We start from the raw sequence: 14,169 nt of genomic DNA on the forward strand, positions 1-14,169 counted from the left end.
TTGTTCCCGCCAAAGAGAAATCAAAATATCATCAACACCGGATAGTTAAAGCATTTAATCGATAAGAGAATCAAGTTCAACAATCAAACCTGTACCGATTAACTCCACTTAGATCCCCAACCAAGAACTATAACAATCATCATCTTTGACACCATGTAATAAATCAAACTAATCTCATATGTGAATGAAATAAGTTCAGGAGGGTCGGGATGGCCAATAACAAATATGTGGATAGGATGGGTGAAAGACCAAAAAATTATGACTTTTTGGCTTAGTATCTAGTTGTATTAAACAAATTCATCAAATTGGCCCAATAATGAAAAGGAATTGGTATTGTGTGTCATTTTCACCATTGCAAATTTAGGCATGCTATTAGTGCTCCCAGGTACATTAAAGTTCTTCAGACAAACAATAGAAAGGATTGCTATACATCAGGCAAACCTACCTGGGGCAAATACTTCATTCCCACTTTTTAACATACAACAAGGGTACTAATGCTGCACTTGTAAAGGAAACAGTCCTTGGTTTATCTTTGCTGCTTTGAATTATTCTAGTAACATGATTCTATGACAAAACAATCTATACCTAAAAACAAAATTGTTTGCAGCGAATGAGTGAAGCTCCACATACACAATCCAGCTAGTCATTCTAGCAAATATGAACAGCACAAAGCGGGCATGTGAACACATTACATAAACATACAAATATCCTAGGAGCTTTTACAAGACCTTGAGATTTAAGTCGAAAAAATAAATAATTAAAATTCACTTGATGAAGAATTTACATACTCGCCCCTCAAAGGGGTGAAAAGAATGTAAGCAGCCTCACAAGCTACTGTTTAGTGCAGTGTATGGCTAATGAGCCATCAGTAAAATTAATATCCATATGTTACATGTAAACATTAGCCAGTAAGTTGTAAAGGCTTTTGAAAATCAAATATCCTATGAAAGGACGATCCCTAATGTTACATCATACTCTGCCACATGGACCATCACATTGATCCTACAAAAAATCTAGTGCCTGACCATGCTGGGGAAAATACTGGTGCTCTAAAAGCAACTTGCTAACTGTGAAGACAATGCACAACTAAAGAAGTTTGATGAGCCTCCTTGTATTTTTTGAATCTTCATCTACAGAAAAAGTAGAAGAATGAGTTCACTGCAAAGGGCCGTCATAGTAGAAGTTATCCTTCTGTTCTTCTTTAGGCCTGACAAGTCCAATATCTCTCTCATTACTCTGGCCAAGATAAGGTTGCATGGAAGTATTGAAATTGGTAGCTGAGTATCCCTGATTTGCAGGGTTGGCCTGCATTGAAAATGCTGTGGAGGCTCCTTGTGTTTGTTGTCTCTCAACATGTCTACCATCCAGGCCAAAAGCCCCAAAAGAAGCTCCCATGCCCATACCTTGGTTGGAAATACCTACACCTCTGTCTTGAGAATTTAAACTCTCATTTGCAAGTCTTCCAAACATGTAATTGCTCTGTGCATAATCATTACTAAGATCAGGATGCCTATCAAAATGAGACACAGTTCCCTGAGGTTGAGAACCATTCAAAGGCATGGAATTTGTAGAGGATGCAACATTATTCTGCAAAATAGGTACAGATGGCCCATTTCCTAGTCCAGCATTGCTATGACTACTGTTTCGTGGAGCTGGGACATCATGATTGTGCTTTCCTTCATAAGTTGTAATCACTGCCTTTGTATCATGTGAGGCTCTCTCAACATGCTTCCTTACTGGGCATCCTGCATTTGTGCATTTATAGTAACTCCTGCAAATGCAATTCACTAACATGAGAATGATGGAAACGATATTTGAATAGCGAAAACATTGTGATATCCTTTAAAGGACTTGGTCATAGTGAAGATGAAAAAAAAATCATCTGCAAACTACCATCCAATAGGGCCTTCGCGTTGTACTTTCCAACAGACTAAAGCAATTAAGAGATAACAGTTGAAGTTGTTGCTATAGCTAGAATTTCGGTTGTGAGTATATATGGCCAAAGCAGAAAAGCCCTTTTTAAGGAACTGGAGAAGACTTCTAACTTTGATCTCATTCTAGAAATGCATTCAAAAAATACAACTATTTACAGAATGAACTGTTTTATGAAGTTGGTAGACCAAAACATCACACATTGTTCCCCGCAAGTTAAATTGCAGTGGCATACAGAGGCATGAGCTCATAGTGTTAATTTGTATTTCTCATCTTTCAGAAATAAATTGCAACTAAAGATATTATGGCCTGCATTAACTGGATACAGAGTTTTCTAGACAGAACATAAGAGTCTAAGACACACAAAAGCTTACACAAAAAGCACCGTTTCGTAATGGCTCAGCAAAGGAATTTCTTCACTGGAAGTATTACATATTTACATCAAGAACAGCCACACTAAAGCCCCCCATTCCCACAAGAACATCTAAAATATTACTACCATGGCTCTCAAACAAATCGGTTGAAATTTGAAAATGATCAAAGATATCAGGTTTCCACAATCCATAAAGATTATTTGTCAAGGTTTCTGGGTAGATTGTGTAAGAATTTTTTTCATCAACATTTCAGATCACACTCAGTGATCCATCGTCAGGATGATAGTAGAGAGCATAAGGAGATCATAAAAAATTCCTAATTTTTTATGATCTCCTTATGCTGTCTACTATCATCCTGATGATGGATCACTGAGTGTGATTCTAAAATGTTTTTGACAAAAAATTCTTACACAATCTATCCAGAAACTTGACAGACAATTTGAAAATGGTGTAATGGCTCTAAAATACTAAAACAACTTGGTTGATGTTTGAAACTAAATCCAGAATTTTCCTTACACAAAGTATCATAAAAACATATGTTTATACAACATCTCCAGCTTTAATGTTTTCCAGGACTGTCTAAAAAAAAGCTGATCCTATAGCTCAAAAGAAGCAAAAGCTTCCAAAATTGCTGCCTGGAATATATTAGTAAGACAAATACCCTATGATTGGAATAATTTCGAAGAGGCAACTCATTGAATTGTTGGATAACATTATTATAAAATGAATGGAGGTACGCTACCTTTCAGATATCTATTTTCTATGAAGCTACCATGACAAGAATTCAGTAGTTATTATAAGTATAACAGCGTAAAAAGTTTGAGAATGCCTATCTATAAGATATAACACTACAACTAACTTACCATGGCTACTCAATGTTAAACTTATTGCCTCGATTTACAGACAACAGTTGGAATTGAAGAAGTAACAAGAATCGAAGTACAACAATATTTTACAAAGCTCTGATGAAGTGGATGAGTTTAAGTGATAAAAGCAAGTGGGCTTTCTAAAGAGGAGCCCACGGTCCAAACTGCACAACACATGATATAGTGTTGACATTGGGTATAATACTACATTCAACAGGTCATGTGTGGTGTACCTCAACAGATGAGTTAGGCTGCAAGTCGGGCCATTTTGATGAGTTATACTCTTGATTGTGGTTCTAAGCCAAAGCTTGCTCCAAAAAAGCATTTACTAAATTTATAAAAGAAATACAGTGCAGAATTCTTCAAAGGTGAAAAATAATGAAGGGAGATGTCCTTTTGGTTTTTAGGGGTTAATAATTGAAAATACTAACACAGTTACTAAATGTCCACATATAAAGGTAGCTTTAGGATAACATACCATTCATTTTGTAGATAGTCCTACTGACCCAAGTATTATACCACATCACTGGGGCAACTACATCACATCCAGCAAATGGTGGAATTTCAATAGGATCATTTCTCCAAATCATACGTTGTCCAATAAGGAGATGAACAGGGAGACACTGTCAATCTTACATTGTCCAAGGCGGAGACGAACAGGGAGACACAGAAAATTAGAACACATTCAAGCAACGGAGAAATTGAAACCTTAATCAGTTCATGCAGTAACCTTATATTCAACTAAACATGCTGGCTGCTGCAAATTGATGAATAAAAATATCAAATTGGTTACACAAATCACCATAGTTGACGCAGATGGACCAATCTTAAGAAAAGATAGAAGAGCAATTTAATAGTTCAGAAGGTTTTACCCTTGAATACAAAAAGGTTTACTGTTTAATGATGGTAACAAGAATATAAATAGGGAAACATATAAAATCCAAATGTTTTCCAACATAGTGTTTGTGCAAGTTAAGCAGCCAACTTTGGTTGTTTCATTGAATGTGACAAGGAAATACAGTATCAGCTTTCTTGATAGAAAGAGAACGTCCATCTAAATGCCCCATTTGACAATGTCGGCCTCCCCAGCTATTTTCTAGTCATTCAAAAGAGAAGTCGAGTATAACTAACAAGGAAAGAAAATAAAATATCCTTCCCTTTGATAACAGGCAAATCCCACTGTGCACAAAATATGTTAAACATATAAGATGCAATTACAACACTTCAATTTAATACCCCACTAGAAATATGCAATTGATAAATCTATAGATTCTCTTTTGTATCATCAGCTTTCTTGATAGAAAGAGAACATCCATCTAAATGCCCCATTTGACAAGGTCAGCCTCCCCAGCTATTTTCTAGTCATTCAAAAAGTCAGCTGAGAGGCTCAGCATCTGGAACTTGGAAATTTTGTTTAATTATAAAGTAAGAAAATTAGGCTTGTGAAAATTACTGCAAGTAGATAGTCTGCTAACATTTTTTCTATACAGTATTTTAGTTAGCTATGTTTTAATAAAAAAACAAAAAAAACCTGTAGCACGTGACTAGTTTCTGCATTATCTAAGTTTATTGCTAACAAATAAGAATGATTGTAATTAAAGAGCACTACTAACTGTGTAATGCTATTGGACAACAATGCTCTACAAACATTCGGTAACTAGGACAACTCTCTTTCGAATCATTTCTCAGTGTCCCAGAAAGGAGGTCATATGCAGACTTAGAATCTTTCTGATAATTTTAATTAAGGATTGTCAGTTACGTCTATTTCATCCAAACAAATCAATAATTGACTCTAACGGACTATCAAATAGAAATCAACAAAAATCATATCCATTTTGAATTTTTTGTACACTCTTGGTCTCAATATCTAATGTTGATTGCACTCCTTCATCCATTCTTCATGGTTTGTGCCCCGTGTGCTAATATCCCTTTGCCATGTTTTGTACCAAAACTTTTACCCACACTGATCCAAGCATGCATTTCTGATAATTTAAGGGTTTCCTTTGTGTGCTATTGGAGTTTTTAAAAACAAAATCCTCAAAAATGCTAACACCTGACCACAATTAAAAATTAAAAAACAACAGAAATCACAAAACACAATTGAGAAACCAACATAAAGATATCAAACCTTGGATTGGGGTTGCCTTTCACCACTTTCTGCCCATATTTACGCCAACGGTATCCATCATCTAGTATATCAATGTCACTGGTTGTTTGCACAACCACCCGAGGCTCCCGAATAGTTCTGGTTGCCCCTATGACATCAGACGCACTTTGTTCGCCCCTCCTGTCAATTTTCCAGCAAGCATTTATTATCAAGAAAGCAATTGTATCTCTAAAACGAATCAGGTCATTTCTGTAGCATGGTTGAAATTAAAATTTCTAACTAAAGTCACCTGCGCTTTGAATCATGTTCGTCTTCTTCAGCATCATCTCCCAAGAACTTGTCAGCTTGTGTCCTTGCATCATCGTCCTCACTTGCTGAAATTGATGAATGCTCCGGGGTACCTGCCGACTCCAGATGACTAGAGTTTTGTCCTAGTGGAGTTGAGGATGGATCTGAGAGTTCAGTAACAACAGAAGCTGATGAGGATCTCTCAAGGCTTTCACTCTTCCAGCCTTGTGAGTAATTTGAATCATCATTAACTTTCAAATTGCTTCCCCAAGAAGACCCACCTTCTACTTTGATAGTAGCAGCAGAGCCTTCGGTAGTCTCTCCTTCTTCATGAGCCACACGAGCAGCTCCTGTCCGACGAGTTGGTTGAGGTTTAGGATGGTTATGGACACCCTTATAGATTATCTCTGTTACTTGGCCATCAAGAGAACGTTCAACCTTCTTCTTAGTTGGGCAGCTCGGGTTTGTGCACTTGTAATAACTCCGAGGATACTCACTTCCTTTGACATGCTTTTGACCATACTTGCGCCAGTTGTATCCGTCCTCAGAGCGTCTTTCTATGACATGCTGAGGAACTAGAGCACTTTGGTCTACTTCTGGAAACTCGTTCAAGGTCTGCCTCTCTTGTTGCTGCTCCAAAGAAACTGATTGCAGTGGAGCAACATCAAGAGGTGCATCTCGTGAACGATTATTCCCTGGCACTTGTCTTTCAGAGAAATCAGTTGTCATTGATCCATTTGTCTTCTTGTAATCTTGCAAGGACCACATCTGAGCGTCATCTTGAGATCCTTTTAAAGCTTGAGGCTGACCATAAGAAAAGTTCGCCTTCATGAAAAGAAGAAATCCATGTAAATGTTAATGCTTCAATATTTTGAAAACAGAAAATGAAATTAGACTATGAGAAGTCTTTGAGGAATCACAATAAAGCTGAATCTCCTAAACTTTGTAGCATCTCCTCACCCTTTGCAAGTCTGTGTTGTGTGTGCAGCTGAAAATAAGTAACACTGCTGAAGAAGAATTTCCAAGAAGAGGTAATATACTACAACACTAATTTACATGCTGCAAAAGGATGTAGAAGATGAATACCAGGTTTCCAAATGATTGCATGTGTGAACTAGAATTTGAATCAGTTAAGGGCTTGAAAGCAAAGCTTGAACTGTCTTGTTCCTCATTCTTGAGACCATTTTGAGCATTATTACTGATGTTTTCAAATGAAAATGGTAGTAACGGGAAAGTACCAGTTGTTGGTGACATCAAAGCCTGCACCAAAATCATTCACAGAACTAAGGTAAGTCTGGTTATCGTTTGAGATCTGATTGTGCCAATGAAAAAACTTTATTGATTTTAGACTGTAGTACAATGCATGTATAAATGCCCAGCTTCCACATGTCTAATAAAATATCCAATATAAAGTGCAAGAACGTATAAATTAAGAAACATGGAAAAAATAGTCCACAAATTCTAATAACAAAATTCTTGCAGCCAATACCAATTTAAAGACTCCTATGTCCTATAGCCTTAAAATTCAATAGCCTTTTAACATTTTTCACGTATCACAGATGCTCTCCTTTGCACTGCAAAAAAAAGCCACTGTTTATCTTTTACAGAGAATAAAAAGGGCAACACATCCAGAACATATTCAACTATAGGATGCAAGTTTACTTGGCTTGCAATACCTTCTAATATTCATGGAAGCCAGATCCTTATGTCAGAGTGGATGCTTCCCTACAGGGGCTTAGAGACATCTATATGTAACTGATCATAGGCGGGTGAGAAAGAATCTCAAACCAAAACAGGGGCTGTACTGGGAAATAAATGGCATGAAATAAATAATGAATTTGCCCCAACACCATTTCCCCTCCAATTTTTTTATCCTTGAAAATGTTGGAAAATATTGAGAGGCATAATGTACATCAGACTAACATTCTCTTTTTCAAAGTCTGTACAACTTGTAGCTGGTTGAAGATAACTTGTTTTTATGACTAAGCAGGGAGAAGCAGGCAAGATGACCAAGCTCTCCCTCCATGATCTAAGCCAACAAAGAATGCTAGATTTCCACAATTCAAGTGTGTACCGCATATCAAAATAATTAAAAACCCCAAAATTCAAAAATTGCACAAGCCCAAAAACTCAGAGTTGTACGCAAAACTAAAATTATGGATTAAACCCAAAAGTCCAAATTGTAACTAAAACTGAAATCATGTATAAGCCCGGAAATACGAATTTTGCGTAAGACTGAAATTACAAGTGAAGCCAAAATTGCAAATTGTGCCCAAATTTTGAAATTTATAATTATAGGAACTCCAAAATCAACTTGTAAAAGATCTAAGAAACCAAAATCCAATTATTAAAATCAAGAACTTCCATCCACAATCTCAAATTTAAATTTATAAAACATGTAAAACCATAATTTTACCCCAGATTTAAACCGCTTAATAAACAAAAAAATGCACATTTATTCTTAAAATCATACGGGTCATATAAAACTGAAAACCCAAGAAAAAGAAGCTTGTAAACAAAAATTGAAAGCAAGTAAACAAAACCAAAACCCCGAAATCCAAAACTGCACTTTCAATACCGCGAAGTAATATGGCAGATGCAATTAAAATCATGTAAAAAGTCAAACCCAAATGCACAAAATATTTAAGAAAAGAACTAATTTTATACACTCAAACAGAGAAAAGTATTTTACCATATTAGTAGTCATTGCAGGCATTAATTTCGTAAAATCAAATCCTTTACTACTTACTTGGGAGCTAGAGAGCAGAACTGGGGAGTCCAACAGGGTGGTGGGGCTCAATCCAGGCGGAATTGAGAAATATGGAGATCTGGGCATTATGGGAAGCGATGAAGGAGGCGTAGATTTGAACCTCAGCCTCCTTTCCGCAAAACTCCCTCCGTTCTCATTATTACTATCTCCTTCCTTCTCTGCTGAGAAGCCTTCATAGCTGGCTCCTCCTAAAAGCTCCGAGAAAGAGGACGTAGAATTCATGTCCAGGTCTTCGTTGAGAAAAGAAGAGACCGGACTGGCAAGCTGGAAATCCATGTAGTATGAAGAAGAAGGGGAGATCATTGAATTGTTAGTGTGGTGATTATTATAATTGTTATTATAACTCTGATTCTGTCCTTGTTGCTGCTGCTGCTGATCGCCCATGAATAATTTGAATACCTGATGGTAGCAGCAGTGATTCCAAGTAATAAGAAATGACGGTGGGCTTGGGCTGAAATAATGAATGAAAATGCTTCTGGAAGGTCAGAGGATCGAAACCCGCAGGAAGCAGGAAGAGGGTTGAGAGCTAGACAGTCAATGCTCTGCTTTGACTGGGCAAGCAAAACAGAGGCTGAAACACGTCAGGGCTGCTTCTCAGAAGCTACAAATTCGTGAAAAAAACTCATGTTTGATTTTGTTTTTAAAAAAATTCAAGGCGGCTGGGAAGACTTTCATTTTTCCTCGCCTCTTTTCTCATAATTATGTTTGTGCTCGGTCAAACTGACGACCAAGTCAGCAACGCGCCACTTGTTTTATTTATTATTTATCTAAAATAAATATTTTGCAATTTGATTCAGTATACTTACGTGGTGTTAGGTGCAGAAATGACTGACTTCCCTTAATAGTCAAGCTGTAAGGGCCTACATCTAGTCATTTTTATTTGATCTTTAACATCTTAATGGCTATAAAATGTATACTTGACACTCCTTCAGTTTGAAATGAAATGAAATAGAGGATTTGAAGAACACTGGTAAGGTTAAGAAGGGTGTGGGGTTAGCATTAATATGCCTATTAGATTAAGCTTATTAGATTCTTATGCTTTTAAATTTGATGGGTTATGGTTAGATTGTGTCGGAAAATGTAATTTGTCAAGCTAATTTTGTTCATTTTGGTGATGAATTTTGAAGTGTGATTTAAAACGTTGATGATAATAAATTGGAGCCCCACCAAATAAAAGAAGATGGTTAGGTTGTCATTATATTCGATACAAATATTATTATAGGATATACACTCTATAATGTAGTGTCATTCTATGTCAACGACCCCTTGTTACATGATGAGCATTTTAGGATGATGCAAATTGGTCCCTAAATAGGCCATAGAAATGTTTGACTTCCACTTGAGTTATGCTCCTATGGGAGGCTTTCTATTGTAATCCCATGTGGGATTAAACACTTTGATAAAATATATTTTCTTCTACCAATTTGTTTTGTCCACATGGTTATATGAAAATTTTCATCCATCGTTCTATCTTTTTATTGATGTTTGGACTCTTTTACATGATAGTGTCTCATTTAGTCATCTACTTCTCAATTTGTTGCATCCATGTACTCTTATGTTGTTAACTTTTCCTTTAACATTTGTTTGGTGAAAAATTAGGGGTCAATGAGTTTAATAATACAAACTATGTGAAATGAATTCTTTAGCCAACCATTCATTCACTAAGTCATTCAATACAAGAGAAAGAGGGGCTTCCAAACATAACACTCAATATAACCCAAGTTAGATTAGCAAAATCCAAGCAAGATGGAGGGATGCCAATACTAAACCCAAATTATATCAAGAAAGTACACAAGCAAGTCCTCTTTCATGCAATGCAAATTAATTTTAGATGTGCAATGTAAATGTGAAATTAAACTAATTGATTCAATGACATGAATAAGATAGGTTTAGGTACTAAATGTATGCAGTGAGCCTAATTAAGACACAAAAATAGGTCAAAGTTAAGAGATGAAAGAAAGAATTAATGATTTACATTGAAATATGTAAGGGAATATATCTTTTTGGTCCAAAAAATATGGATCTTAAATTGTGATTGTGGATCTACGATCAAGAAAGAAAACCTTGTTTTTCCCAAATCTTTGGGAACACATCGACTTGGAGAAAAGTGTCTCAACGCCTTACAAGATGATAGACATGCTCATGGGGCACTATAGAAAAATTGATCCAAGTTCTTTGGAAAGCACTCAACGAATAGTTTTTAGATCTATAATAACAATTTGGATATCCTGCATATGTACACAAGAAAATTTGGTTTTGTTTGTTGGGGGAGGGTTTGCCTTGGTCAAGTCATAGATTTAAGAATCAACCTTGAAATGTAAAGCATGAAAGGAGGAAAGGAAAATATAAATATTTGCCTTGCTTGATGAAACCCTTGTTAATAAGAATTTCACAATGCTTATATATGTTGTCAATGTTGAATTTGCAATGAAGGATGTAGGAAATCTCCACAAATGCATTAATTTTGGTGTAGGGCACTCTAGTTCAAGACAGAGTTTCAAACATTCAAAGAGATCCAGACATGAAGATCCTTGCAATAAAGGTTTTAGAATAGATTAGAGTCACCAATAAGCCCATTTGTAAAGGCTCAAGGTTCATTTGGTGATCTTATAAACCATGAACCTTTGAGACCTATAAGGGCAATGAATAGGTTTAGAATAGGCAATATACCCCAAGAAGGGTGGAAAGACTTTAGGATAGGTTTATATGAGTCATAGGAGGGTTAATAGGTCTTAGGACTTCATTTATTGCACTATTGCAAAAATGCAATAAAAGTTGTTATGCAACTTTTCAAAAGTTGCTGAGCAACTTTTCAAAAGTTGCTGAGCAACTTTTCATTTTTTTTCTTAAAAGTTGTCAATAAGACAAAAAGGAGGTTTCAACTATTTGCAACCGATTCAAAGATAGTTGATCGATTAGGAAGGCATATAAAAGTCCAAGAAAGCTTTCCCAAAAGACCAGGATGTCAAATGTACAGATTTTTCAAACATTAATAAAAGTTTCCCTTTGTTTTGGCTCAGTTTGCCTAGTTTTTTGTGTTTTGCACGTGTGGTACGGACTGTGTAAGGGAGTAGATGCTATGAAAAGTTTCTCAAGGGATCTATCTATCTCATGCACTTGGTTTGATCCAATTTGGAGATTCCTAACTCAAGTTACAGATTTTTCATTGTTGGTAACCAAGAAACCCTTAAAAGTGAGGGTTTTGTACAAAATGAACGTATAGTTCCCAACTGTACGGATCAAATGGCACAAAACCTGACCCAAAAGGTAGCTTTAGGAGTCCCCTTTCATATTCAAGAAGTTTTGGTTGCAGAAACAAAGGGAGTGAATTATACTTGCAAACCCTAGGCTAAATCTAATGATAGATTTGGTCTCATTTTACTGGTATTTGAAAAAGTTAGTGAATTAGCGATAAGATTCTAACCAAGTGGAAGTGGATTTGTGATTAAAATAGACCCTAGAGGAGTTCTCAAGATCTGTATTTGGTTCATGCACCCATTCCTTCGGTCTTCCTTTGAAAACCAAGCCTATTAGGGCCCTACTAGGACTATGTACCTAGGTTGATCCTTGGAGTGCTAGAGTAAACCCATCCTTGATCTTTTGGTATGTTTTCAGGGTCATCAAATCTCATCAAAATCCATTTCCATTTCATTGGTTTGAAGTTGTTACAGTTACAAGTTCTTAAAAGTTGATATTTTGGCCTAGTAGCCTTGTTTTGTAAGTCTGTTGGTAACTCTTTGTTGCAGGTTGGTGATTGTGTTTGGAGGATTGTTTTGTGGTCCTAAAGGTTGTTGGAACCCTTATCAATCATTCCTAAACATTGGTACTTGGTGTGAGGCAGTTTGATGAATATAGGTGTCTGCATCAAATTTATTCTATATGTTCTCTCTCTTAGCATTGTTCATATTATTGAATAGTGAAGTAGGATTTGATAAGTTGTATAGATCACAAAGGAAAAATAAGGATATAAGACCTAGGTAATGAAATAAATTATGGGATTAGAGAAAAAAAGAGACAGTAACACTTAAAAATAAGGGCCAACCTCAAGTTTAAGAAAGATTAAGAGGATAAAGAACCCAAGTTTGAATTTAGGTATCCTTTAATAGCTATACGAGATTCTATCATACATAATACACTAAGGTGGGCAAAAATAAATTCTTAATTTTTTAAAAAATTATTCATGTACAATTTAGGGGGGTACATTTAGCCCCCATTTTAGTTGGAAAATGAGACAAGCTCATGCTCATGATAAATGAAGATGAGAGAAAGAGAGGAATGAGAAGAAGAGATAAAAATATGTGAGTTACAAAGAGATAAGATATCCCTAAGTTCAAGAAAAAAAATATCCAAACAAAGGATGTTAACTTGAAAATCCATGCACAATGGCATGGAAAAAAAAATGAAAAACAAAGACAAAGGGCATAAATCACAAAGAAGGTTGATACTGAAAATAATTCCAAACCAAATAGTAGAAGAGAGCTCAATTGAAAAATATCTCAACCACTAATATCATATTGAAAAATTTATTTCAATAGTGTAAGTGATTAAATAGAAAGGGAAAGAGCATTTCCAAATATGTGTAATGTACCTTCCTAATCGTATGCCCTCTAGCCCTGATTTCTTGGTCAAACATACACCTCCAAACACATGAATGATCTATTCAATGTCTTGTGGGAGTGGTTCGTATGCTGACCTAAAGTTGTACACCAAAGGTCGGTTGTATGGTAGTGTAACCTGTACCCCAAGATACTTAGATTGTAGAGAGGAGTCAAAACCATGGAGTTGCAGCAACAGTGGAGTGTTTGTGGTATGGTGGAGATTTTTTTGGTTGTCTTATGATCTTAGGTGTATACTATGCACTAGGTCTATAGAGTGAACCGAATGGTGGATGTGTGGAATTTTTTATCATATGGAGGTTGTATGATTGTGTGTGATGGCTTGCATAAAATGATGGAGAGGACTGTACAAAATATGAGAAGGTTTCTAGTGGCTAAGAATGATGGTGCTAAGGCATGTAACTTCATCAGTCAACAAAAGGACTTAGGACTATTAATAGTACAATAATTGATTGCTCTAGAGTAGGAAACACAAGTAAGGAAGAGGTTGTTATCAAGGATCAACACATTTTTGCAAGTAAGGAAGGAAGAGGTTGTTATCAAGGATACACACATCATACATTAGAGAGAATCCCAAATCAAAACAAAATAATTCCTAATAAGAAAAGAATGTTTCATAACAAACAAATACCACTATACTAAGGAAAGTAGATCCTGAGAAATATAAAGGTAAAAGAGTACTTGTTATGAAAATATGCAAATTTCCCTCCCAAGTATGAAGGTGAGGGAGAATATATGATAATTTTGCATCATAATTGATAGTGTAAGAATTTGGCTTAGGCCTGAATTCACCCAAGAACTAAAGAACTCAACACAAGCACACAGTAGACCAAAATAGACAAAGTATGATCAGAATGACGATATTCATTCAATATAATAGCTTAGCCAACTTGAGAGTACACTAGGAGTGCCTGTCTATAAAGGCCTCAGGAGAGCTTCTAGAATGCATAGAAGTTAGCATCATGATATGTCATACAACCAGGCACATGTCCACTAGATATGGGTTATCCTCCATTGAGCATGGGATTAAGTGTGATGATGTGAGGATAAGCCTATAATGGTGCAACACGAAAATCAGTGGTGTAGACAACATGTACTAAATGAGGAGTGCAAATAACTATGTTCTCATCATGGCAACTCAATGAATGATGCATACTCTTGTGGTGTAGACACCATGTGCATAATTAGAGTTGCGTAACTCAATGAGAGTACACAA

General features: G+C 36.1%; 1 protein-coding gene across 2 annotated transcripts; it reads right to left on the reverse strand.

Moving 5' to 3' along the window:
- Positions 1-735: 735 nt before the first annotated feature.
- On the reverse strand, positions 736-8,976 carry LOC149566723 (putative WRKY transcription factor 25). Of its 2 annotated transcripts, XM_089820067.1 has the most exons (6): positions 8,317-8,976; positions 6,654-6,827; positions 5,849-6,392; positions 5,569-5,731; positions 5,301-5,459; positions 736-1,771 (listed from the first exon to the last, which is right to left on the reverse strand). In XM_089820067.1, the coding sequence occupies exons 1-6, from the start codon at positions 8,719-8,721 to the stop codon at positions 1,156-1,158; spliced, it is 2,061 nt and encodes a 686-aa protein (XP_089676193.1). In that variant the 5' UTR covers positions 8,722-8,976; the 3' UTR covers positions 736-1,155. The 2 variants fall into 2 exon arrangements, with proteins under 2 accessions (XP_089676193.1, XP_089676192.1); XM_089820066.1 differs by having other exon boundaries at positions 5,569-6,392; positions 8,317-8,947.
- Positions 8,977-14,169: the final 5,193 nt, after the last annotated feature.

Source organism: Cupressus sempervirens, chromosome 3 (assembly GCF_028749045.1).
Source record: "Cupressus sempervirens isolate cs-2001-9-10 chromosome 3, ASM2874904v1, whole genome shotgun sequence".
In the NCBI taxonomy this organism is placed as follows: Eukaryota; Viridiplantae; Streptophyta; class Pinopsida; order Cupressales; family Cupressaceae; genus Cupressus; species Cupressus sempervirens.

Excerpts from the sequence above, each read along its gene's own strand:
- LOC149566723 (XM_089820066.1), bottom strand. The coding sequence starts at position 8,721 with ATGGGCGATCAGCAGCAGCAGCAACAAGGACAGAATCAGAGTTATAAT. Across the intron at positions 6,828-8,316 it reads TTCTGCTCTCTAGCTCCCAA|GCTTTGATGTCACCAACAAC; the intron begins GTAAGTAGTAAA and ends ATTTTGGTGCAG. Across the intron at positions 5,460-5,568 it reads GAACATGATTCAAAGCGCAG|GAGGGGCGAACAAAGTGCGT; the intron begins GTGACTTTAGTT and ends GAAAATTGACAG.